This window comes from Panthera tigris, chromosome B3 (genome assembly GCF_018350195.1).
Source record: "Panthera tigris isolate Pti1 chromosome B3, P.tigris_Pti1_mat1.1, whole genome shotgun sequence".
Classification (NCBI taxonomy): Eukaryota; Metazoa; Chordata; class Mammalia; order Carnivora; family Felidae; genus Panthera; species Panthera tigris.
The window spans coordinates 104,841,847-104,868,959 of NC_056665.1; the positions used below are offsets into that span (position 1 = coordinate 104,841,847).

Sequence of the window (27,113 nt, forward strand, 5' to 3'; positions counted from 1 at the left end):
GTAATAAAAAATTTTTTCTATCTCATACATGATTGAACACATTATTTTGCTTTTAAAATTAACAGTCACAATTGAAGAAACAATGGTTTATTTATCTAATGAAGTTACCAAGCTGCTGAATCTTAAGGCCTCAACAAATGTTGCATCTTATTATTTTGATTGAACAATAAGACCTTCTATTTTGATTATTCATGGTAAATAGCAATTTTGTTTCTCTAGTTGTTTCCCACTTGCCAGACAGTCATGACAGTTTAACATGGTGGCTACTGCTTTCAGGGGATTCCATCAGATGAATCCTCATTTCCATCACAACAGCTGCTGGCAATGTTTCATCTAAAGTCCAGCCATCAGGACTCCTCTATCGTGGTTGGCCAAGGAGTCCTGCTTTGGCTGCCAGGGCTTCATTCTGCTGAATATGATATTCCTGAAATCTCATGGATATTCTTTGTGTCATTTTTAAATATTTCTGTAAGCAATGTTCTGAACAGGTGGTCTAGAAATAAAAAGAGAAGATTCAAGAGGCAACACAGAAATATTAATTTTTTTAAACAATGCATGTATTTTTACATAAACAACCAGTGGGTGCTTTTCTTTTCTTTGAATATATGAGAACTAAATGGTATTGAGTAGTGAGTGATCATAGCTTTTAATTGTTAATAGTTTCATCCATTTACAAAAATTAATATATACTGAATGCCTACTAGTTTGTAAGCACTAAAAACAACAGTAATGTCCCTGCCTTTTGCATATCTTATTCTGATTGTTAAAACATAGGCCCAGTAGTTTGTTCCTTTTTAATGAGAAGCTCCATTCCCAATATTCTTAAATTTCAACACTTCTTTTTAACAAGATTATACTTAGCATTTTTCAAACTTTGTCATTTACTTAACAAGGACTTACTGATTGCTAGTTACATGTTCTTGGCATGAATGAATATCACTTTCAGCCAATATATAAATGTTTTGATGAGGGTATTAAAAGTTACGACTTCTGAGAGGATTACGTTTTCAGAGTCCACCTATGCAATATGAGCCACCAAATTTAAGCTCTGCTTTTTCCAAAATTAACCTGAATTCTCAGGGTCAAGTTTCTCTAGCCAGGCCATCTTGACTGAAAGCTAATTAGTAAGAATCTTTGCCATGGAACAATAATTTAGCAAGCCTCAGGCATCTTAGCTAAAAAAAACCAAAATCTGCCATGGTACGGTAGGACTGTCATATTAAATTTGGGATCATTAAACTCAAGGCCATGGGTCTCGACTGCTTCAGTTCCTCTGAGCAATGGAACATAAAACCACATTCCTGTAATAACTAGGAACAAGCGAAATGGTGAGGGGGATCTCATTTCTATTGTTTATGACAAGCTTTCAGAGTTTTTAGTGGGCAGTGCTTTTCATACCTCTTCAGGTTTTACTTCTCTTGTTGTGAAGTCTTTAACGCAGTCCAAAAAGCAGGTTTCTGTAAGTTTATTGTAGGTTCCAAGAAATTCTTTAAACTACAAACAAATCAGAGCATTCTTTAATATTTGGTTTTTTAAAACAAAGATGTTTTGAAACTTTAATTACTGATGTTTTGTATTTGGGCAAAATACCCTGTTATACTTGAAATAAAAAATTCTTTCCTTCACTCAGGTGGGTATAGTATGACCTGTAGAGTATGATCTATAAAACATAGTCAAATTTTCTAGTTAAATATTTTTTTTTGCATTATCTGTCAAATTATCTGAAAAAAAAATGTTTCATATGATTTAAAATCCATTTTTGGAAATGAAATTTGAAGTTATTTTGTGAGATCACTGACTGACATGGTTGCACCCAGAAGTGCCTTAAATTTTTCGCAAAATTCTTTTTCATTAATTGTAATACCTTACCTGTTTTATCTGATCAGATTCTGGTATTTGTGCAGCCATATTCTTTTGATATGTTTATTAGTCACCTAATTTAAAAATTAAGGAAAAGTTAGTCTGTGAACAAATATTTTTTGGCTCACTGAAGAGTTAGGTATTAAAACAAATACAGGTTATTAAAAGAAATGAAACGAAGTTTACCTGAAATTATTCTTTATTTTATAAATTTCTAATGGGGTATGTAATTATATCCATCCTCCCAGGTCATTAATGGCAACAAGGAACGCTATAGTTTAGATTTAGATTTTTTTAATGCTGGCCGTGGGCCCCGTTTATCTAAATTTCGTTTTAAGACAGCTTGCTTTGCTACCTTGCAAAGTCACTTGCCACAGCCTCATTCCTAGTAGTTTTAAGGGAAACCAAGAGATCTCTGATGTCTTCTTCAAGTACATAACTATTCCACTGGTTCCTAATGTAACTCTGACCTATCATAACAACGATCCTTCTGTTATCTCTACATAAATACAAAGCTTCTATTAATTGTTCATAAGCACCATCCATTTATAAATCAACAACTGTAATGAAAGATACTCAGTTTTCTAAAAGACTTTAACGGAAGTACAGGAGTTGTACATTCTGTAATTCAAAAAGTGTAATCACAGAGACTTATTAGAAACTTTTGAACCTATGACACTTGTGATCTAACTTGGGGGCAACAGAGATGTGAAGATAAGTCAAAAAAGCCTTTCTGAATTACTAGGATTTTCACATTGTTAAATGGAGAGCCCAGGCTCAGTTAATCCAGATATAACAACATATCCCATTACTTACTTGTTCTGTTCTGGCTAGTTCTACAATAGATGAACATCTCATATGAAAGATTTATATGAAATAAAGCTTTTTAAAAGTAGAAATTAAACAGCATGAAAAGGGAAGAGTAAGCAAATACTAACCATGTATACTGTAAACTAACAGAACTTCTAGGCATTGTATTTAGCTTTGAGTTTTCTGATACTGAATGCAAACATGATAAACCAAAAGTGTGTATCATTCTTATAGACTTGTCAATATCTAAAGTGGCTGTGAAAAGCAGGAAATTTTCATGAAGCTTATATGGGGATAAAACTAGGAAATTTCAGCACAGGACAAAGTGTACATTACTATCATGAAAAAATTTTTTCATTTTGATTAATTAATACAATCAGTAGTAATTCCATTGCAGCATTTCCAACCACGTATACACCTGCTCCTCTTTTGCATTTATTCTTTACTCCTCTTTTTTCCTTATCCTTAAGTTCATATTACTGACATTTTTTTCATATGCAAGGGAAAGTACTCATTCTTTTCTATCTGGTTTTTAAGATATTTATATTGTTTATTTTTGAGAAAGACAGAGTGTGAGTGGGGGAGGAGCAGAGAACAAGGGAGACACAGAATCTGAAACACGCTCCAGGCTCTGATCTGTCAGCACAGAGGCCAACGTGGGGATCGAACTCAAGCGACAGGGGATCATGACCTGAGCTGAGGTCAGAAACGTAACCGACTGAGCCAGCCAGGTGCCCCTGCTCTTCTTTTTTTTAAATAATTTTTTTAACATTTATTTTTGAGAGACAGAGACTGACAGAGCACGAGTGGGGAGGGCAGAGAGAGAAGGAGACAGAGAATCCGAAGCAGGCTCCAAGCTCTGAGCTGTCAGCACACAGCCCAGTGCAGGGCTCAAACCCACAAACCATGAGATCATGACCTGAGCCGAAGTTGGACGCTTAACTGACTGAGCCAACCAGGCGACTGTCTACTCCAGATGTTCTAGCCTATAGTTTTCTTTGAAGTAATGATTCATAAAAAGTATAATTGTCTATACTTAAGAGAATCTTTGGCTTAGCAGTAACATGATATAGACCATCTTTGCTATTAAACCTCCTCTATATCCCTTACAAATAATGCAGTAGAGGTTTTAGGTTAGCCCAACATGAGGCAACTAGCATTCCATAAACACCGAAAACGTTAACAAGAATGCTCTTTATTCCTATTTTATTTCACTTTGTAAACAACATACAGTTGACCCTTCAGCAATGTGTGTGTTAGGGGCACCAACCCGACACACAGTCAAAAATCCGCATGTAACTTCTGACTCTCCCAAAACTTAACTACTGATTGGCTACTGTTGATTGGAAGCCTTACTGATAGCATAGCTACTTAAGACATGTTTTGTATGTCATATGTATTATGTGTACTGTATTATTACAATAAAGTAATCTAAAGAAAATGTTAAATCATAAGGAAAAGTACAGTACCGTAAAAAATCTGCATAAAAGTGGACCTGTGTAGTTCATACCTGTGTTGTTTTTCAGGGTCAACTGTATATGTTTTTACCACATAAACTACCTCAAAAATACCAACAGTTACCGCAGGTCACAATTTTTTAGGTGTTACTGTGCTGTTATAAAAAACCACTAACCAAAGAGACAGAGGATTCTATAAGTATGTCATACAATGCAGTTTAGGACTAGTGCTTCTGGGAAGATGGAGTGAGAGATGTGCTTTTCCCAATTCCTCTCACTAAATACAACTAAAAGCCCTGGACATTAAATATAAGACAAACCTGAGACTAAAAGGTGGAGAGAAGAAAGTGTATTGGCCAGGACCCTTGGGAACTGAGAAACAAAATAGTGGTGAATTCTCTTTTTTGCAAAGAGTTAGAGCTGAAGAAGCCAGCAGTCAGCAGATGCCAATGGGCACAAAGCCCTCCATGCCCCCAAAGCTGGTCCTCTCTAGCCAAAGGGCCAGGAAAGGGGAAGCCTATAAGACAGAAAACTTAAAAAAAATTTTTTTTTGAACGTTTATTTATTTTTGAGAGACAGAAAGCATGGTGGGGGAGAGGCAGACAGCGAGGGAGACACAGAATCTGAAGCAGGCTCCAGGCTCTGAGCTGTCAGCACAGAGCCTGATGCAGGGCTCGAACCCACGAACTGTGAGATCATCATGACCCAAGCTGAAGTTGGATTCTTAAGGTGCCCCAAGACAGAAAACTTTTAAACGATAATAGCTATACTCCAGGCAAACAAAAAAATTGTGGCCGGCATCCCCAACCTGCCCCCCCCTCCCCCCACCTCCAATCAACTTAAGCCAAAGCTGGGAGCCTAGACTTCCACCCTCCCTAGGCTGTAATAAGGCATTCCAACCCCTACACTTCAGAGAAGGGAGATTAGGAAGCAAGGACTTCTTTCCTTCCTGGGCATTAATGAGGGCCCTTCACCCCCAACAGGTGTCAGTGGAAACCACATGAGGAATGGGGTCATCTACCTCAATTGGCAGTAATGAGGTATCCTTCTCCCTCCTCTCCAGGTGGTAACAAAGGAGGCCTCTTTGAGATTCAAGACTAGCTTTACTGTCATATGGTAATTAGTCCACATTCTCTCCTCTGGTGTCAGTGGAGACAGTGGGAGCAGTAATGAGACATGCTAGTCCCTCTAAGCCAGAGTGATACCAATGGAGGCCTACTAGAGAGCCCTAACTCCTACAGTTGCCCTGGCAGTAATGAGGAGCACACCAGCCCCCACACACCTTAAGTGACAGAGTGAGAAACCTGGACTTCTACTCTACACCTAGCAGTACCTGCCCCCACTTCCGCTAATGGAGTAGTGTCAAAAGGAGCCAGCTAGAAGAGAAAGTTTAAACAAGATCTGGAGCCTCATAATACAATATGTAAAATGTCCAGGTTACAATAAAAATTCACTCATCATACCAAGAACTAAGAAAATCTCAAACTGAATGAAAAAAGACAGTTAATATATATCCAACCCTGAGATGACAGATTTAGAATTATCTGACAAAGATTTTAAAACTATTATAAAAAACACATCAATGAGCAATTATGAATATGCTTGAAACAAACAAGACATTAGAAGAACCCAATGAAAATTTCAAGAGGTGAAAAATAAAATAACCAAAATAAACTGAACAGATAGATTCAAGAAGTGAATGAATGCAAAGAGCATAATCGCAAAGAAGTCTACATCAGGATGTCACAGCCAAACTTCTAAAAACTAAAGATAAAAATTTTTGAAAGCAGCAAGTGAAAAAGTGACATTTCACCTGCAGGGGAAAACAATTAGGATGACATCAGTCAATCTAGAAACCTGTGTCTAGCAAAAATATACCTCAGGACTGAAGGGGAAATCAAGACATTCTCAAATGAAAGAAACTAAAATTTGTTGCCAGCTGACCTACCCTAAAAGAAGGATTAAAGTTCTAAACAGAAAGGAAATGATAAGAGGAGACCTGGAACATCAAAAAGAAGGGAAAAAACAGTAATAACAAATGTGAGTAAGTACAATACACTTTCCTTCTCTTCTTGAGTTTCCTAAATTGTGTTTTTTACATTCGAAGCAAAAATTATAAGACTGTCAAATGTGGTTCTAAATGTATATTATAAATGGTGAAGGTAAAAGGAGGTAAAGTTTCTGCACTTTACTGAAACTTGTGTTGACACATTAGACTGTGATAAGCTATGTATATATCATGTAGTACCTAGAGCAATCACTAAAAAAGATACATAGGGAGACACACTCAAAAATACTATAGATAAATCAAAATGAAATTCCAAAATATACTCAAGTTATCCACAGAAAGGCAAGAAAAACAGAAAACAAAAAATAAAACAGCAACTTTAAGCCCTAATAAACAATTACATTAAATATAAGCAATAATCAATTAAAAGAGATTGGTAGAATGGATTAAAAAACATGACTAACTATATGTTATCTATCAGAAACTTACTTCAAATATAATGATTGAAAATAAAAAGGATGAAAAAAGATCTGTCAAGCAAACGATCAAAAGAAAATAGTGCATATGTTAATATCAGACAAAGTAGGTGTCAGAGCAAAGGAAATTACAAGACAGAAAGGGATGTTCAGGATTAATCTACCAAGAAAACACAGCAGTTTGCACCAAACAAGAGAGTTGCACAATGTACAGAGTGAAAACTAATAGAACTGAAAGGAAACAGATCTAGTTGGGGATTTCAATATCCCTCTCTCAACAATTAATAGAACTGGACAGAAATTTTACAAGGATATAGAAAAACAACACCATCAACCAACAGGAATCAGTCAACATTTATAGAACATTTTACCCAACACCAAAGGATACATATTTTTATCAAGAGCCGTGAAACACAGACCAGGACCACATTCCTGAAACCACAGAAAACATTCTGGACCACAAAAGCAGCCTCAACAAATTTTAAAAGAATTGAAATCACACAGAATGTGTTCTCTGACCACAAAAGAATCAAACTAGAAATTAGTAACAAAAAGAAAATCTCCAAACATTTGAAAAAAATACTTTTTTTAAAAGTTTATTTATTTTTGAGCAGGGCGGGGCAGGGAGAGAATCCCAAGCAGGCTCCATGCTGTCAGCACAGAGCCGAATGCGGGGCTCTATCTCACGAATTGTGAGATCACGACCTGAGCTGAAATCAAGAGTCGGACGCTCAACTGACTGAGCCACCAGGTGCACCTGGAAAATAAACTGCTTCTAAACAATATATGGGTCAAAAGGGAAGTCTCAGAGAAATTTTTAAAAAATTACTGAACTGAATGAAACTGAAAACAAAACATATCAAAATTTGTGGCACATAGCTAAATCAGCCACAAGGAAAACTGGCACCTAAAGGCATTCACTAGAGAATAGTAAAGGTCTCATATCAATAATCTAAACTTTCACTTCAAGCACCTAGAAAAAGAAAAGCAAAATAATGAAGAGCAGAAATTAATGCAAACAAGTGCAACAGATAATAATCAAAGAAACAACGAGCTGGTTCTCTGAACAAATATTATAACAAACCTCTAGCAAGGCTAATAAAAAATCACATTATCATTATAAGGAATGAAACTGGATATATTACCATAGGCCATGTAGACATCAAAAGGGTAACAGCACTACAAACAACTCCATATACAGAAATCTAACAACCTTGGGAATGCAAGCTGGTGCAGCCACTCTGGAAAACGGCATGGAGGTCCCTCAAAAACTAAAAATAGAACTACCCTACGACCCACCAATTGCACTACTAGGCATTTATCCAAGGGATACAGGTATGCTGTTTTGAAGGGACACATGCACCCCCATGCTTATAGCAGCACTATCAACAACAGCCGAAGTATGGAAAAAGCCCAAATGTCCATCGATGGATGAACGGATAAAGAAGATGTGGTATACATATACAATGGAGTATTACTTGGCAATCAGAAAGAATGAAATCATGCCATTTGCAACTACGTGGATGGAACTGAGGGTATTATGCTAAGTGAAATTAGTCAAAGAAAGACAAAAATCATATGACTTCACTCATATGAGGACTTTAAGAGATAAAACAGATGAACGTAAGGGAAGGGAAACAAAAATAATATAAAAACAGGGAGGGGGACAAAACAGAAGAGACTCATAAACAGGGAGAACAAACTGAGGGTTACTGGAGGAGTTGGAGGGGGGATGGCTAAACGGGTAAGGGGCACTAAGGGGGAATCTACTCCTGAAATCTTTGTTGCACTATATGCTAACTAATTTGGATGTAAATTAAAAAAAATTAAAAAAAAAAAAAAAGAAATCTAACAACTTATTTATGAACTTGTATTATCCTGATATCAGAACCAAAGACCGTACATAAAATTACAGTAAAATATCCTCATCAAATAGACATAAAAGTATGTGACAAAATAATAACAAATGTAATTCAGCAATATATGAAAGAATTATTCACCTTGAGTAAGTGGGTTTACTCTAGACATACAAGGCTGCTTCAGGATTTAGAGAAAAATCATTAGATCATATCAATTGATGCAGAAATACCATTTGACAAATTCAACACCCATTCATGATTAAAAAAAACTTTGAAAAATAAGAAAAGAGAACTTCTTCAACTTCATAATGAGTATCTACAAAAAACTAGAAGTAACAGTGAAAGGCTAAATATTCTCCCCTAAGATTGTGAGCAAGACATGAGATCTGCTCTTACTACTCTTAATATACTGCTGGAAGTTCTACCCAGTGCAGTAAAGCAAGAAAAGAAAATAAAACATACCGATGGTAAAGGAAGAAAATAAATTGTTTCTCTTTGCAGATGAGATAATTGTGCACATAGAAAATCCCAAGGGATCTACAAAGAAACTCTTAAAACTATCTCTATAGGGGCGCCTGGGTGGCGCAGTCTGTTAAGCGTCCGACTTCAGCCAGGTCACGATCTCGCGGTCCGTGAGTTCGAGCCCCGCGTCAGGCTCTGGGCTGATGGCTCGGAGCCTGGAGCCTGTTTCCGATTCTGTGTCTCCCTCTCTCTCTGCCCCTCCCCTGTTCATGCTCTGTCTCTCTCTGTCCCAAAAATAAATAAAAAACATTGAAAAAAAAAAAAAATTAAAAAAAAAAACAAAAACAAAACTATCTCTATATACTTGCAATGAATATGCCGACAATTAAAAGTATAATACCATTAACAGTCACTCAAGAAAAATTTAGCAGTGGGGTGCCTGGGTGCCTCAGTCTGTTAAGCGTCCGACTATGGCTCAAGTCATGATCTCACTGTTTATGAGTTCCAAGCCCTGCAACCAGCTCACTGCTGTCAGTGCAGCACCTGCTTTGGATCCTCTGCTTCCTCTCCATCTGCCCCTCCCCCGCTCATGCTCATGTGCTCTTCTCTCTCTAAAATAAATAAATAAACATTAAAAAAAAAAAAAAACCTTAAAAAATTTAGGGGTAAATCTAACAAAGCATGTATAGCACTTGTATGCTGGAAAATATAAAATGCTGATGAAAAAGAATCAAAGACCTAAATAAATGGAGGAACATATTGTATTCATGGATTGGAAGATTCAACATAGTAAGGATGTCCATTTACCCAGAATTAATATACAGGCTTAATGTAATTCCTATCAGGTCCCAGTGAAATTTCCTGTAAATACAGACAAATTTATTTTAAAATTTATATTGCCAAAGGGATTAAAATAGTAAAACAAATTAAAAAAACGAGTAAAATGGGAGGAGGTCTACTTGATTCTAAGACTTATTATAGAGTTACGGTAATCAGTATAGTGTGCTATGAGTGTAGAGGTAGACATAGTTCAGTGAAACAGAACAGAGAACCCAGAATTAGGGTTACATAAATATGCCCAACTAATTTTTAGTAAAGGTGCAAAAGCAATTAAGTGAAGGATAGCCTTTTCAGCAAATGGTGCTAGAGCGATTATATATCCATAGGAAAAAATTTAGCCTCGAAATCTCTCACTTATGTGTGAGTTATATAAAAATTAACTCAAGATGGATCAGGAACTTAATAAAACATAAATTATTAAAATTTATAGTGACAACACCAAATTCTGGTGAGTACGTGGAAAAACTGGATCACTCAGTTAGTGGTAACGTAAAACTGTAATGTCACTGCAGTGGACAGTTTGGCAGTATTTTCGAAAATTAAACATGCAACTACCAAATGACCCAGTAATTGTATTCTTTGGCATTTATCACAGAGAAATGAAAACTTACATTCACACAAAAACCTTTACATGAATAGCTATGGAAACTTTATTTGTAACAGTCAAAAACTGGAAACCATCCAGATGTTCTTCAGTAAGTGAATGGTTAAATTGGTACACCAATGCCATGGAATAACTCAGCAATAAAAAGGAATGAGTTTTTTCTTCAGACTTAAATTCTAGTAAATATAGGCTATAATACTGTTTTCAGTAGAATTTAGTGATTCATCACTTACATGTAACACCCAGTGCTCATCACAACAGCTGTACTCCTTAATGCCCAACCCCCACTTGGCCCATCCTCCCACCCAACACCCCTCCAGCAACCTTAAGTTTGTTCTCTATAGTTAGGAGTCTATTAAGATTTCCCTATTTTTTTTCCCCCTTCCCCTATGTTTACCTGGTTTCTTAAATCCACATAAGTGAAATCATACGGTATTTGTCTTTCTCTGACTTACTTCAGTTAGCAAAATTCACTCTAGGTCCATCCATGTCGTTCCAATTGGCAAGATTTCAAAAAAGGAATGAGTTATTGATGCACACAAATTGGAGGAATCTCCAAAGAATGATGCTGAGTGAAAAAAACCAATCCCAAAATGTTATATGCTGTATGATAACCCTGGTCTCTGCATGACTGGTACTGGTAATTGGTCATCTTGTAATTCAAGTGAGGATCAATGTTATATATAGAACATTCATGAAATGACAAACTTACAGAAATAGAGAATATATTAGTGGTTGCCAGGGGTTAAGGCGGGGACAGGGGTAGGAGGGAATTAAGTATTGCTATAAAAAGATGAAGTAAGAGACTTCTGTAATGGAAATGTTCTGTATCTTGACTGTATCATCAATATCCGGGGTGTGATATTGTATGTGATATTTTGTAACACGTTACTATTGTGGAAAAGTGGGTAAAGGGCACAAGGGAACTCTGCATTTTCCCCTATAATTGCATGTGAACCTACAATAATCTCAAAATAAAAAGTTTAATATAAAAAAAAAAAGGTTGCTCAGCTGTCTAATCCTTGCCAAAGAGCAAGATGCAGTGTGCAGTGTAGTGTTAGCAAATGTCCAGAACTAAATTTCTTTTGGCTTCTCACTCAGAAAACAGCTTGAAATGATCCAAGAACTGGTAAAATAACTTTTGTGAAAATAGGTGTTAAATGAAACCACTGTTTTACGAGAACTTTAAAAAATACAAGAGCAATAAAATATGCATTATGGAGCTTGGTTTACCAACAGGCCTCTAGCTGAAATGACAAAAGGACATCAATAAGACTGAGCCTTCTGAATTGTTGTACAGTAAACTCACTGTACAAGACATTGATGTTTCTATACACAGAAAAAAACAGATGATTTCCTTACTTATAAAAACCTTAGAAATTTGCATGTTTGCAGATTGTGATGTCAAAATCCAGTTCTTTTTCCTACTCCTATCCTTTTATTTCTTCAGGTTAAAATTCATATATAATCACTTTTTAACTAGAGTTAAGAGAGGCAGGTCTGAAATATTCAAATGTTAAGTTTCAGAGACTGGTAACACTGTGCTGATTCTACCCCACTTGCCCCTTAGTATATATACAACTCATGGTGGCAAATGATGGTTGTTATTGGGAAGTCTTTACCAATGTGTAGATGAGGAATGCTCCAAATGTTCTTGGTGTGAATTTTATTTAAAAATTATTTTCTTGGTATTATTTGTAATATACAGTCATTAACAGTATATATCTCCTCTTTAAATAAAGTTTATCATATTATGAGTAATCTATTTCTTGAGAATTTGGAAAAGAAATAGTTCCACTACTCAATTCCCAGATCTACAACTGAACTCAAGAGCTAACAGTTGGTTTTCTCAAGTCTGCCTAAATCTCCAAAGCTCGTCTCTGTCTGTCGTCACGGATATACTTAATTACAGGCATTTGCTCCTAGAAAATATTGGAGATGACGGAGTGAATGATTTTCACATTTACTTGCTAGTCTGGTGTCTTCCATGTCTTGGAGCATTCTGTTTTCCAGTTATTTAATCCTAAATCATGCTGATTAACAAAGTCCAACAGCCACACACACCACCTGATGATGAAAACAGGTAGAAATAATGGGGTTGCCCTTTGATTTAGTCCTAATTTTCAGCTATTACAGCAAATGTTAGTTATTGTAGAGGCAACTATTCAATCAGAGGTTACCTTATGGTTATATCTCTGAAACCTAGAGAGAGAAGGAATGGATGAGTTCTAGAATCTCTGGCTTAGGTCTTGGGAATGATCACAATACTGTTGTTTTTGTGTCAAAATATATAATAAAACCAGGGAACTTAAGAATAAAGAGATTTTATCAGTCATCAATTCAAACCTTTTCTGATGCATGAGTTTCCTTTTTGTTCTGGAAAATTAGTTGTCCAACCTTTGCTTGAATGTCTCCAATGAAGCCTGATTTCTTACCTGAAAAATGAGGGGATTACAGTATGACTGCTGAGGCCCCTTCAAGCTCTGTTTGATGAATTGTAAGCTTCTGACGGCTAAATTATTTTCAATAAGTGAAATTAGTTTCCTCAATCTATTCTGAGGTTATAATTCCTTGGCAGATGTATTATGAGATGTATTAAAAATACTTAAGATCCTTATCTTCCCAGGTAGTATGTTTAGGTAAACACAAGACAAACAATTCCCAGAAAATTTTGAATATTAAAAAAACAAACAAAAACCCCCCCCAACTAACCAGGATTTAACAGGGGAGATGCAATTTCTTTTTTGGAACCCTATGCAGATTTGTACCAGTTCTGAAGCCAAATTTCTACTTCTGTTCAAACTTAGTTTGCAGTAAGTTATTCTACTGATGTCCTTGTCCTCGGCCATTGCCACAATACCTGACCCTGGTCTCTGCATGACTGGTACTGGTAATTGGTAATCTTGTAATTCAAGTGAGGATCAAGAATGGATGATAAAACTACTGGGTGATAGTTGGAGAACAGGATATATCCATGGTCTCAAAGTATCTCCACAAGTTACTTTTCATCAAAGAAAAATGGTCCCTTTATATGGCAAAGATCTGGCAGTCACCACCATAACCAGTAAAGACACATATCAGCTGTGTGGTATTCTTGCCAAAAATGTTTGATCTGATTCTGATCATGAGGGAGTAATTAGGAAAATCCACAATGTGGGACAATTTGTAAGACACCTAGACTAGTCTTTTCAAAAAGTTAAAGCCGTAAAGAAAGTAATAGAAGGCTGCTGTAGATTAAGTGACTAAAGAGTCATGACAACTAAGCGATGTGTGAACTTCGGACCTTGAATCAAAAAAAATATTTGAGTTAAAAATAAAGACATTTTTGGGATAATTGGAGAAATCTGAGTATGTTACCTTATTAGGTGTGATAATCTTATTGTGGCTATGTAACAGATTGTTCTTTTTTTCTTATTTTTGAGACAGAAACAGAGAGACAGACAGACTGTAAGTGGGGGAGGGGCAGAGAGAGGGGGAGACAGGGGATCCAAAGCCAGCCAGCCGTGTGCTGACAGCAGAGCCCAGAGAGCCCAAGGGGGTACTTGAACCCACAAACTGTGAGATCAGGACCTGAGGGGAAGTTGGAAGTCAGAGGCTTAACCCACTGAGCCACCCAGGCACCCCTGTAATAGACTGTTTTTAAGGAGATACATGGTGAAGAAATTAGGGTTAAAGGTCATCATGTCTGAAACTTACTTACAAACAAACCAGCAAAAAAGGTGTATCTACTTACATAGGTATGTATGGAGCTAGGAGAGTGGGAAACCAGAAGCAAGTAAAGATGTTAACAAAACAAAAGAAATGAAAGAAAACAATCTTGTGAGCCATGTTTTTTGTTTCAGGGCTGTCGGTGTCTTTGATAGGTCAGATGTCTAAATTGAATTGAACTAACTTGTCTGATGAGTATAAAATAGGACTCTGCCACATCTGAGCAGGTTTAGGAAGTTATGTCCGATTAACTGGCAACCCTAACTCAACTTACTATTAAGCAGAGCAGAAATTACTTTTGAAAGATTATTGCTTTTGGGTTTAAAGCATGGCTTCCAGGCCTGAAACATAAGCCCATGAGTTAGACTAGATGGGGGCAAGACTACTTGGGTTTCAGGTCTGATACAAAAGGGTTTGTAAGATCCAAATCAAATCATTTATCCAAGACATTTTAATAAGTTTCTATGCCTATGGTCACACCTTGTAGACTGCAGGGGAAAGGTCACTTTTTAATATTTAAGCTTCACCTAGAAAATAAGGGAATTAAGTCATCTTCAAAGTCTCTGACACTGTCAATCTTTTAATTCACCTACATTAAAACAAATTGTGGACAAACAGGTACCTTAGAGCCCATTTATGAAGAGAGAAATGTAACTGAAATAAATAATTACAGAAACTTCTTAAGAATAATTAAAAGGTTCTCCAAAGCTGAGCCCTTAAGGTCCCCTTTAATCCTAGGGATTTTTCTATGAAAGTAGACAGCGGAGATGTAAAAATAAAGAAACTCTGCTATTTAGCTTTTACAGATTACACTTCTTGCTTTGATTAATCGCTTTAAAAACCTTTAGTAATGCGTAAAAGGAAACGTCTAAATAGTGCGTTCTCAAAAATTAGCAAATCAGATAAGGGATGTTTGTCCATGGTATTCTGTCTGTAGAGAAGATTTTTCAGTTAAAAAGAGGGTCTCTTGCCTGTCAGCTCAAGGTCACTGCGTGGATGCTTTACAATCTCACTCACTGTTCCAAAACAAGACACTGACTCCCCAAACCCGGGCTGGAGGAGGCTCAGGGCCTCAAATTCCGACCCTCACCCCGGTAGCACGAGAAGGTCCCCGGGAAGGTCCCAAACCTGCTCTGGGGACGAAGTCTCCGCAACCCTCCCCCCTCCTCCCCACAGTCCCAAGTACATGCGGAGGCCTCCTCCAGAGACCCCTTCCACCCTTCCGGAGCGTAGTCTCCCGCCCCCCGCCTGGGAACCCGGGATTCTAAGGGCAGAGAAAAGAGACCATACTTAAGCACAGGCTCTCGCATCCGACACCAGTGCGAGGGTGGGGGGCTGCGCTGCCAGTCCAGTCTAGGGGCGGAGGGTCTGGGTCAGGGCGGGCGCCGCAGCCGCAGGATGGAAGAGAACACGTGGGAGAGGCGATGTCAAATAGCCCTTAGACTTTTCGACGCGGATTCGTTATAACGCAAGAACTCTAGAGGGAAAGCCGCTATCCCCAGTGAATTCTAAAATCCTTTGGTGATTAAGTTTTGTAGTTGTATGCTTTGTCAGTGCTCTCTTTTCCTGACTTCCAGGCCAACAATAACCCGAATCAGTCGAAAGTTTTTGTAAAACTTACTTACTTAATCCCGCGTCCCTAACGGTCTCCAGGAGCTACACTGTAAACAGTCCCTAAGCAACAGGAGTGGTATTTCCAACTAGGTCGGGATCTGTGCGGGCCTTCGATGGGAATTTCGAGTTTTATTCAACATTTAAATCTCGTGGGGGCAGTGTAGTGTCTTAAAAGAAACAAGAAACAAAACAAAAACGACCAAATTCACACGTTCTTAAGCCTTTTACACTGGGAGTTTGTTTCCACCCGGAGAGGGATGGACGAACACCCGAGAGCTTTCTGCTTTTTCGTTGGTTGTTTTGGATGACTATCTTGGCGCGCATGCGTGTTGAGTCTCAGGGGGCCGGCTTAAAGGGAAGTGGACGTTGACTCGCGGGCAGCTGAAGCTGTTGTCGGATTATACCTGTGACTGCGCGGTCGCCGAGCGTTCGGCTGACTGGGAGGGGTGAATTTAGGTGTCCGATGGTTGCATCTGGAGGAGTGTGTAAAACTCTGGCGGAAGACAACTATTAAGCTTCTTATATGGGTGATTTTAAAGCATTTCAGTTTTGCTTGAGTCCCACCAACGAATCTTAACACTATCTGTTTGGTTTTGCACTGCCAGTTCTAGGTTTGGGGAGTGTCGTTATGGTTATTGTTGCTCACGCGGCCTCTTACCATCCCTACTCTCAGATTCCCTGGTGTATGCATTAGTGGACTGAGTGGGATTAATGGGTAAATATGGTGTTCTAGTAGTCTCTAATCCTGGATTAAATACCAAATTGAAATTTCTAGCTTTTTGTATAGTCTATTTAGACATTGATTTATTTACAGGTTGATGACTGGATGTTTTAAAATCACTTGAAATTCACATTTTGTTTATCATACTGCTCCTTCGTTCCTTCTCCCCAAAGTCCCCAAAGCGGTGAAAATTTTGTTTTGAAGTTTTACGGACCTAGAAGAAATTCTATTCAGAACTGTGGGACTAGTTTTGTTGCAAAATATGAAAGGCTCTGAGTTTAGTCTGGAAAAGAAAAAAAGGGTTAAAATACCAGCGAGGAGACTTCGTGAGGTAGTTTCTCCAAATCAGGGAGATTATTCGGTTTTGCTCAAAGATGAGTTGCCCTGTGTTCCTCCAGTGTTGTCTGCAAATAAACGTCTTCCTGTTAGAACCGAGGCTAGCTTGAAGGGAACGTTATGTGGTATGTGACTCCGAATAGTTCTCACTTTTGTAAATCTTTAGTCTTTATTTTCATTTCGTTTTTTGCGTTTCAGAATTTAGAGGATTTTATATGTTTAAATTCTCAAACATAAGATACATCTAGTTTGTATAGATGTTTGAAAGCTGACCCCTTTCCATGGGGAAATGGCTAGCATAGTCAGTCTAATCTATATATCATATCGAATAGGTGGAATGAATGAAACATTTCCCATTGTGTTTTTTCTTTGTGTGGTTTTTGCACATTGTTCTTGTTCACATCTGTGGTGGACACACTTAACTAGTATGATGTGCTTACTGTTCATCAATAGCGGTTTTTACCAAATGCTCTACCTTCTGTTTGGATAGTGTTATTCAATTTGGCATGTAGAAAAGCGTTAACTTCTGCCTCTTGATGGCTTCCGTATTTCAATTCACTTAACCTGTCTGGAGTTCAGTGAAAATGAAGAAGACATATGCTTTGCCCATTTCACTGATAATTGTAAAGATCAAATTAATAAATATATGTGCAAAAACAAAAAAAAATGCTTATATAATGCTGCTTTTTTGGGAGGGAGGGTATGACATAATAGTCTTGCTTTTATATCATGTACATATTTTATTCCTGGCTAATGATTCTACCCATGCTTTGTCTAAATCCAACAGTGTAACGATATATTTTAAAACATATTTATCCCACTTGATTGTCAGTACTGACCCTTATTTTCCTAAATATCAACTGTAAAACTTTCATCAGAATATATGTTAATTACATCTTAAGTTTGTTTGCATGAAAAGTGCCTTCCAGTATAGATTTTGCATTAATATGGAGTTGACAGTTCTTGAATCATACTTGTACAGTTTTTAAAGGAAAAGGTTCTGATTTTAAAATCACTCAAATTGATTCCTTTGTTTTGTTAGGTTCATCAGACTTGACTTCTGCTAGAAATTATCTGCAGCCTCCACTAGAAAATTCTACTGTGTTGGAAAGCGTAAGCAAAAGAATTTGTAATTCCATTCATGTTAAACTTTTCAGTATTGTTAAGTAATGTATTCTTAAATTATGTTTGATGAGCAACAGGCCTTGTTTTTGCTTAAATTTCATTTACAAAGAAATGTTTTACATACTACAGTTGCAACTTGAATAGCATTGAGACATTAAACAATCTTCCATAGAATAAAAAATACTAGTTATTAAGATGTTGAACACTGAGAGAAATACTGTAACTGAAAAGAAGCTCTGCTCTGAGCTAAGGAAAACATATTCTAAACTAGAGACTTAACTTACTGTTAGGTAAAGGCAAAGAAACAGTAGGAACATCATTTTTAAAAAGTGAGGTGTGATTATATATCATTCAAGCTATTGTGAGGTTTTATGTGTGGTTTTTTTGAGCGGTCTTTAAAAAATAATAACATGGGGGCACCTGGGTGGCTCAGTCGGTTAAGCGTCCGACTTCGGCTCAGGTCATGATCTCGCGCTCCGTGAGTTCGAGCCCCGCATCGGGCTCTGTGCTGACTGCTCAGATCCTGGAGCCTGTTTCGGATTCTGTGTCTCCCTCTCTCTCTGACCCTCCCCCGTTCATGCTCTGTTTCTCTCTGTCTCAAAAATAAATAAACGTTAAAAAAAAAAATTAAAAAAAAAAAAACATGAAATTCTCATCTTTACCTTTATAATCCTGAAAATATTTGATGATAAATATATTTTGTTCATGCAATCTAATTAGATTTTGATCACCAATCATAATGTTGACTATAAATTGTCCATTAAACAAGTCTTTAAAGAAGAGAGTTTCACAATATAATATTTTGAAAATTGAAATTCATTCCTGGTAAGAATGAAATTAAAGTTGTTTACTTATCAACTTTGTAAAACACTCACAATAAAAACGTATAATTATGTGCTGCACCTGGTCCTTGAGTCAATGCCTAGCCTTTGGGTTGGTATTCTTTGGTTCTTTTTTGAGCAGACCTTTTTTAATGATTAATGGTCTTTGAATTCCATCATCTAAATAATTTCCCAGATGCATGGATATGCTATTATTATATAATTGAAAATAAATCGATGATCTTTGGAAGATGATTAGGATTCCATTAGATTTAATATGGACTCAAAGCTTGTTTTGTGTAGATTGCTTAAGGTAAAATACGCCTGCAAAGTAAATCCAGTTCATTATCATTTTTTCTTGAATACAACCTGTAGTTTGTTTTTGTATCACATTTTTGTTTCATAAATGAGTGCTAAGATTACAGTGTGGATTGACTTGATCAAGCTATTTTAATGAGGAAACTAAAGGAGTTTGTGCCTGATATGCTCATATTTATAAGCTTATTCATTATCTTTTATTCATATGTATTTCTCTACACTACCAGAAAGTAGATATCCCTATTCCTGTTTGGGCCAGTCCTTGCACATGAGTAGAAAGAAAACAAAAACTTTAAAATTCATTGTAGAAAATACAAAGAGAAAAAGGAAAGAAGAAATTCTGTAGCTGAAGTCAACAACTGTTGCCTTCATGTTTTATGAAATAGGACCATACTGTTTTATTATTAGGTAGTATTAAGGATATTTTTCCATGCCATTGATTTTTTTTTCCCTAGAAACTTTAATGGGTTCATAGAATTTCAGTGTATGTGTACCATAATTTATTTGTTCATGTTCCTGTCATTTTACATTAAGTTTTTTCCCCCAATTTTTGATAATATAAACAACCATGTGATTTACATTCTGGTGTATATTTCAGGTCATTTCATTAGGATTAATTTCTGGATGTAAAATTATTAAATCAAAGGATATGCACACTTCTTGAAATGTTTCTAAATTGCCTCTAGAAAGACTGTATCAATATACATTATTCAGCAAGATCATGAGCAGAATTAGTGGTATTATTTTTCCCCAGCTTTACCAATACAGGGCATTAAAAGTAGACCAAAAAAAAGTTGCCATTTTGATAGGTTAAGAAGGCATTCTTTTATTATTACTGAAGGAGAAGTTTTTTTCATGTATATTGCCTTCTTCTTTTGTGAATTACATATTTATATGCCATGCTTCTTACTCATTTGTAGGAGGCCTTTATATTAATTCCCCAGATACTGTATTCTATTGTATTGTTAACCTCGTTGACTATTTTTTTTAATGTTTTATTTATTTTAGAGAGAGAGAGCATGAGCAGGGGAGGGGCAGAGAGAGAGGTGGGGACAGAGGATTCAAAGCGGGCTCTACACTGACAGCAGTGAGCCTGATGTTGGGCTCCAACTCATGAACCATGAGATGTGAGATCATGATAGTAGCTGAAGTGGAATGCTCAACTGACTGAGCCACCCAGGTGCCCCTCATTAACTATTTTTTAGGAAGTTAATACCTGTTGTCAGGGGATCACTTTCTTTTAATGATTTTCTCTTTACCCTTTTCTGCTTACCAGGAAAAAAAAAGAGATGTGTCTAAGGAAGGTGAAGAGCAATGTTGAATGAACCTAGTACTCAAAAAGTCATGGTGTCTTAGCACTGAATAGAATCTTAAAGATGAAGACTAGGGTTACACATGTGAACAGAAAGCTAGTTGCCAGTAGAGAAGCCTTCTGAGACCATATTTGAGCTCAGTGATAAAGAATGCTGTGATTAGTTTGTGATGTTGTTTTATGTGTTGGCCATCCTTATGTACTCCTTTTGACTCACAGTGAATCAGATTTTCACATTAAACTGTAGCAACTGAATTGTTAAATGACTCTCTCTGCTAGAAGTGGCAAATGGATATTTGAGTATGAATTTCAGGGCCACAGTTGCTTGCTTGTTCATTTACTTGCTCATTCAGCTGATCCTCGAGTACCTTCAAGGTACCTAAGCATTGCAGTGGTTCTGGGAATTAAGTCTATAAAAGCACACAATCCTGCCCTCCTAGAACATAGTAGTCACATAGCTAGTAAATGCTACTTGATGAGTAATAAATCATAAAGATATCTTAGCCTTTCATTTCTTCCTTTCACATCCCAAAGGATTTTCCTAAAGACGTTGCAGTGCAGGGGTTGCCTGTGGATAAACTGGAAGAGAGCAACAGACAAAAAGGTAAAAGGATAGATTTGCTTTTCCTTTTTTTTTCCCCTTGTAAAATACACATAACAGAATCTAGCTCTTTTTCTCTCTTTTGTTTAAGTGTACAGTTCTGTGGCATTAGATACATTCACATTATGCAGTTATCACCACCATCCATTTCCAGAACTTTTTCATCTTCCCCGGTTGAAACTCTGTACTCATTAAACACTAACTCTCCATTTCCCCCTGCTCTAGTTTTTTTTTTTTTTTTAATGTTTATTTATTTTTGAGAGAGACAGAGACAGAATGCGAGTGGGTTAGGGGCAGAGAGGGGGAGACACAGTATCTGAAGCACGCTCCAGGCTCCGAGCTGTCAGCACAGAGCCTGACGCGGGGCTTGAACTCATGAGCTGCAAGATCATGACCTGAGCCCAAGTCGGTCGCTCAACTGACTGAGCCACCCAGGCGCCCCCCCCTCCTCTAGTTTTATGATTGACTTATTTCAGGTAGCAGGTCTTCATGGCTCATCTGTGTTGTATGTGTCAGGAGTTTCTTTATAAGGATAAGATTTTAGGTTTTTAGCTTTTAAGATGTTCATTGATTTTTTTAAAAGATACTTATTAAATAAACTTACATTTTTTTCTTCTTATTATTTTTTAAATTTTTTTAAATGTTTATTTATTTTTGAGACAGAGACAAAGCATGAACGAGGGAGGGTCAGAAAGAGGGAGACACAGAATCTGAAACAGGCTCCAGGCTCTGAGCTGTCAGCACAGAGCCTGACGCGGGGCTCGAACTCACGGACCACGAGATCATGACCTGAGCTGAAGTCAGCCGCTTAACCGACTGAGCCACCCAGGCGCCCCCATTTTTTTCTTATTATTTTGATTATTTCATTTTAATTAGTTTTTCCTTCCAAATTAGGCTAGTAGTGGAATCTTTAAAATCCAGAAAAAGGTTTGCAGTGGTAATGGTAATGTTTTTATTACTAACCTATTGCATAAATTCGGGATTAAGTACTTAAAAGAATTTATAAATTCTGAATTTAAGTTTTGAATAGTCTGGTAAGATAATAGATTAAAAAATTAAAAATATGCTTTGAAGAAATTAATGTAGTGACATTTTTTATGTAGTTTTATTTTTATCCACAGTTTTCTCTTTTGAATTTGAGCAAATGGCTCCAATTTGGCCTCATGTGTTTTTATTATATTTTTTCCCCTAGGGTCTAGGGTTATGACTATTTGAAAAAAATATTTTTTAATGTTTATTTATTTTTGAGAGAGACACAGAGTGTGAGCAGGGGAGGAGCAGAGAGAGAGGGAGACACTGAATCCAAAGCAGTCTCCAGGCTCCGAGCTGTCAGCACAGAGCCCAATGAACCCATGAACCACGAGATCATGACCTGAGCTGAAGTCAGATGCTTAACTGACTTAGCCACCCAGGTGCCCCGGGTTATGACTATTATTAATCAGTCATTTAGTAGTCATTTAGTAGATCACGGCTACTACTCACATTTTTTAAAATTAAGAAATCTTATTGCTGAATTCCTAAGCATTCTTAAAAAGCTTTTTTTTGGTAGCTTTATTAAAATTTAACAAATTTTTAGGAATCTGAAGTATATTTTGTGTCTCAATTTTGCAGCAAATGACATCTTTATTTCTCGGTACACCATGGGACAGAAGGATGCTCTGAGAGCAGTTTTAAAGCAAAAGTAAGTTCCATTTACAAAAATTAAGTGGGCCATTTCTTATGTTTTTATATGGTTCTCAAAGATTAGTTTCATTTTTCTTTTTTTTTTTTTTTTTTTATTTATTTGGGACAGAGAGAGACCGAGCATGAACGGGGGAGGGGCAGAGAGAGAGGGAGACACAGAATCAGAAACAGGCTCCAGGCTCCGAGCCATCAGCCCAGAGCCCGACGCGGGGCTCGAACTCACGGACCGCGAGATCGTGACCTGGCTGAAGTCGGACGCTTAACCGACTGCGCCACCCAGGCGCCCCTAGTTTCATTTTTCAATGTGTGAAATACGTATAAAGCATTTTTTATGGTGCTGGACACATAAAATACTCAACAGCTATAACAATTTTTAGTATAGAAGAAGTACTGTTCTAAGCATTAACTCAATACTCACAAAATCCAATGAAGTATATTCCATCACATCTCAATTTTACAGAATCCCCATGTTATAGATGAGGAAACATGATGGCACATCATAGATGTGCACACAGAGATGCATATAGATGAGGCACACAGAGATTGATTTTTCCGCAGGTCATTTAGGAAGTATTCACTGGGCTAGGATTCAGACCCAGGCAGTCTGCCTCTAGAATTTGCTCTCTTAATCACTTCACAATACTACTTGTAGCAATGGTCAACTAGTTCCGAATACGTAATACTATTTACTATCCAAGGACGTTTAGACTTTTCCTTGTCAAGATTTAAGAAAGGGACAAGGTTAGCATCTGGATGGAGTGAAGGGAGACCACGGCTACTACTCCATCTAAATGTTCCCTCCCAAGTTTATCTTAAATACCAATGAAATACAAAACCAACCCTGACAACAGCACCGTGATAAGCATATGTCTTCACTACTCTGGAGGCAATTTTTATTATTATTAGCATTAGTGGAGATGGGATGAGATACATATCCTTAGGCTAAATGTATCCTACTCCTGAAATGGTACAGTCTGGAAGGCCCCTTAGAAAATAAGAAAAATGTTTACTTCATTTTGAATTCTCATTTTATTAAAAGAGGAAATTTTATATTCAGTAAATGGAAAATCAGTATGGTGTTTTCAATAATAGAATTTAAATAAACAAACTATAACTATTAAATAAAAACTGTTTAAAAGTTTATTATTTTTTCACCTACAGTTGTCCATGGCATACATATTATGCACTGGGAAGCATTGGACTAACAAAAGTAAATACTATCTCTAAAACACAAGGGGGTGATCTGAGCCAGCCAGAGTTTAACAGCTGGTTGTTTGTCCTCATCATGTTTTTCCTTTTTACCTTTGCTCACCAAACGATTCCCAATATGTAGATAGTGGTTAGGAAAGGAAACTGGATGGTAAATTATATCCTGGAGTTTATAAATATATAAGAAAAAGTGAAAGTAAGGGCGTGAATTGTGGCACGGTCTTTCAAAGTCTATAGTTGAACCAAAAATCACAGATTACATCTGACTCATTTGGACAGACAGTGATTACCACTCCTTCCAGCTGACCCTCCAGAAGAAGAGGTTGCTTGCAACCATAGTAGGGACCTTATCAACTTGTTTTCAAGTTAGAACTCTTCGAACTGAAATCTCTCAGAACTCTCAGATCAGGGAGGGAGAAGTTGTTCATTAACAAATAGACAGTGAACAGTAATTGAACACTACACTTCTTAGTAGGTCTCTTCCCATTCAGAATGAATGAACAGAATTCGAAAGCAAAAACAAACTAGGAAAGGCGTTGAGAAGCTGACTGCAATGTATAGAATAATAACTGAATCAGAAATACAAAAATGACCCCTGTTGGGTTAAAAGACAATCTAACTATGTCTCAAGAGATAGATTTTGCTGTAGTCAATGTCACTTGAATTTATTGTGGTTTTTAAAAATGTTTATCTGTTTTTGAGAGAGAGCACATGGGAGAGGGGCAGAGAGAGAGGGGGACAGAGGACCCAAAGCAGGATCTGTGCTGACAACAGAGAGTTTATATGTGGGGCTTGAACTCACCAACCGTGAGATCATGACCTGAGCCGAAGTTGGATGCTTAACCAATTGAGCCACCCAGGCGCCCCTTGAATTTATTGTTTTTAGAGAATAGTAGATGGAATTTGGCAAAGTGATCCTAAAATTTACCTGGAAGGACATACAGTTGAGGATATATATACATAATAATTACATACATATGGAATACACATAGTTGAGAATAGCTAATATGGGGGGAAAGAACTTGAATGATGGAAAATTTGTCCCATTTGATATGATATGCTCTAAAGCTGTACTAGTAAAAAGTAATAGACTGGAGCCAGGAATGAAAAGTATGGCCAGAGCATCTAGAACAGAGTAGAATGCCCTTACTGTGTAGCTGGAGAGGAAGCAAGGGGCTAGGTTATAAACTTTAAAGAAGAGAAGTGACAAATCATCTTAAAATGTTAAATTATGATATATAATTCTTAAAAGGCTCATTCAGATAGCAGTTATCAAAAGATGGATCAGGGGGTGCCTGGGTGGCTCAGTCAGTTAAGCATCTGACTCTTGGGTTCAGCTTAGGTCATGATCTCGTGGTTCGTGGGTTCAAGCCTGCATTGGGCTCTGCATTGCACTGACAGCACAGAGCCTGCTTAGGATTCTCTCTCTCTCTCTCTCTCTCTCTCTCTCTCTCTCTCTCTCTGCCCTCCTCCTCCTAAAAAAAAAAAAAAAAAAAAAAATAGATGGATTAGAAGAGGACTGAACTATTCAGTCCAGGAAACCAACTGGCTACAAATTTTGTAGGGATCTCTTTGAGAGAGATTCAGTTGGTCCTCAATACATTGGAGGATGGTAGGGTGAAGGCATGCTGGTTTGGAGAAGAGTAGACAGTTTTGGAAGATGACTTAGAGATGGAATTGACAATTAGATGTGAGAGTGAAGAAGGAGCTAAGGATGAATCCCAGATTTTTGGTTTGTATAAATGCATGGTCAGTAGTAGTGTTCACTGAGAAAGGACTCTGGGGCACCTGAATGGCTCAATGGGTTAAGCATCTGACTCTTGATTTGGGCTCAGGTCATGATCTCAGAGTCATGATATTGAGCCCCATGTTGGGTCTGCACTTGGTGCAGAGCCTGCTTTGGATTATCTCTCTCAAAATAAATAAACTTTCAAAAAATTCTGAAGAAGAAAAAAATTGAAGAAAAAATTTCTTTTTTCCCAGTTTTTTACACTTCATAGCTATTTACATTTGTTACATTGAGGACTTAATTTGATAATTAGAAAAAACAAAACTTAAAAGCCTATAAAGAAGTTGATGTCTAGTTTTACCTTGTTATTTCTCTTGTTGGTTAATTTACTTTCACTTTGTTTATTTTAATGTTTATTTACTTTTGAGACAGAGACAGAGTGTGAGCAGGGGGAGGGTCAGAGAGAGACACACACAGAATCCAAAGCAGGCTCTGGGCTCTGAGCTGTCAGCACATAGCCCGACGTGGGGCTTTAACTCATGAACTGTGAGATCATGACCTGAGTGGAAGTCAGCCGCTTAACCGACTGAACCACCCAGGCGCCCCTCTTATTGATTAATTTAATGTAATCATGTAGAATGAACGATCTTAAAGGGTAAACACATTCAGACTTAAGACAAGAATACTAAAAGACAGGAATATCTGAATTATACTTTTTTCAACGTCACTTAATCCGATTTATATTGAGAGCCTGCTATGTGCTTAGTTCTTTCTTACTTGCTGTTTGGCATTTAAGAAATCCCCCTTCTCTGCCCCCACCTCCGCCCCAGGTTGCTTAGAGCTTAGTTGGGGAGAGAATATGTATGTATGTGGAGGAATGAGTGATTAGAACTGTGATAGGAAGCAGTATTGCATTTAATAGATTATGAAACTGTTCTGCATAGACATTTAAACCATGGGATGGCTGCTTATCAAGCCTCAATTGTGTAGTGTGGGCAGTAAAAGCAAAAGGAGCTAGGAAGGGACAGATCAATTGGAAGTGTTTAAGGACAAGGTTTTGAAAAGGGGAAGGCTTGTGTTGGATCTTAAAGTTGAATGGAGGAAGGTTGAGAGATCAGTGAGAAGCATGGAGTCAGCTGAGGGAAGGGTGTGGTGTAGCCAGTGAGGAGCAGTGTGACTCCTGAGAGTTGTCTGTGAAGTGATAGGAGGCGAGGGCATGGCCAGAGGATAGTATGTGTGGAAGGTCAAACAGAAGAAATTAGCCTACCCATTTGTCTCTAAGGAATAATTTTATATTGTTGAATGGTGGAGAAATGTATTTGGGAACTTTTTAAATGAATAAAATCTGCAAGAATGAAATAGTTGGCCAGAGGTGATGAAGTTGGGTTGTTTTTGTTTTTGTTTTTTTTACCAGAGAAGGAGAAGCACGAAGGGAGAAGTACTATTCTGAGAGAGTGAGATGTTGTGGGAAGATCTCTAGGATCTTACCAACCCTACCTTACTGTTCTGTGACCTTGATCAAGTAAATCCTGTTACCTCTGTGAACCTCCGTTTCATCTA

At 37.4% G+C, this 27,113-nt stretch overlaps 2 protein-coding genes across 16 annotated transcripts in view; one reads left to right on the forward strand and one right to left on the reverse strand.

Annotated features, from left to right (window-relative positions):
* Positions 1–71: 71 nt before the first annotated feature.
* Positions 72–27,110, reverse strand: TIMM9 (translocase of inner mitochondrial membrane 9). Of its 8 annotated transcripts, none has more exons than XM_042989804.1 (6): positions 15,375–15,560; positions 12,723–12,811; positions 10,832–10,944; positions 1,870–1,934; positions 1,399–1,494; positions 72–493 (listed from the first exon to the last, which is right to left on the reverse strand). In XM_042989804.1, the coding sequence occupies exons 4-6, from the start codon at positions 1,906–1,908 to the stop codon at positions 359–361; spliced, it is 270 nt and encodes an 89-aa protein (XP_042845738.1). In that variant the 5' UTR covers positions 1,909–1,934; positions 10,832–10,944; positions 12,723–12,811; positions 15,375–15,560; the 3' UTR covers positions 72–358. The 8 variants fall into 8 exon arrangements, with proteins under 8 accessions (XP_042845738.1, XP_042845739.1, XP_015398914.1 ...); XM_042989805.1 differs by lacking the exon at positions 10,832–10,944 and adding an exon at positions 12,344–12,443; XM_015543428.2 differs by lacking the exon at positions 10,832–10,944 and adding an exon at positions 9,740–9,793 and having other exon boundaries at positions 15,375–15,559.
* KIAA0586 (KIAA0586 ortholog) overlaps positions 16,033–27,113 on the forward strand; it is a 112,455-nt gene continuing 101,374 nt past the window's right edge. For 5 of the 8 annotated variants that reach the window (XM_007095234.3, XM_015543414.2, XM_007095235.3 and 2 more), the window contains exons 1-4: positions 16,429–16,880; positions 17,798–17,868; positions 20,866–20,935; positions 22,544–22,613. In XM_007095234.3, the coding sequence (XP_007095296.2) occupies positions 16,682–16,880; positions 17,798–17,868; positions 20,866–20,935; positions 22,544–22,613 (410 nt within the window). In that variant the 5' untranslated portion in view covers positions 16,429–16,681. Of the gene's footprint in view, positions 16,226–16,427; positions 16,881–17,299; positions 17,373–17,797; positions 17,869–20,865; positions 20,936–22,543; positions 22,614–27,113 lie in introns of those variants that run through there. The other 3 variants (XM_015543416.2, XM_042989791.1, XM_042989794.1) reach the window with 3 other exon arrangements.

Excerpts from the sequence above, each read along its gene's own strand:
- TIMM9 (XM_042989801.1), bottom strand. The coding sequence starts at position 1,908 with ATGGCTGCACAAATACCAGAATCTGATCAGATAAAACAG. Across the intron at positions 1,495-1,869 it reads AATCTGATCAGATAAAACAG|TTTAAAGAATTTCTTGGAAC; the intron begins GTAAGGTATTAC and ends ATTTGTTTGTAG. Across the intron at positions 494-1,398 it reads GAGAAGTAAAACCTGAAGAG|ACCACCTGTTCAGAACATTG; the intron begins GTATGAAAAGCA and ends TTTTATTTCTAG.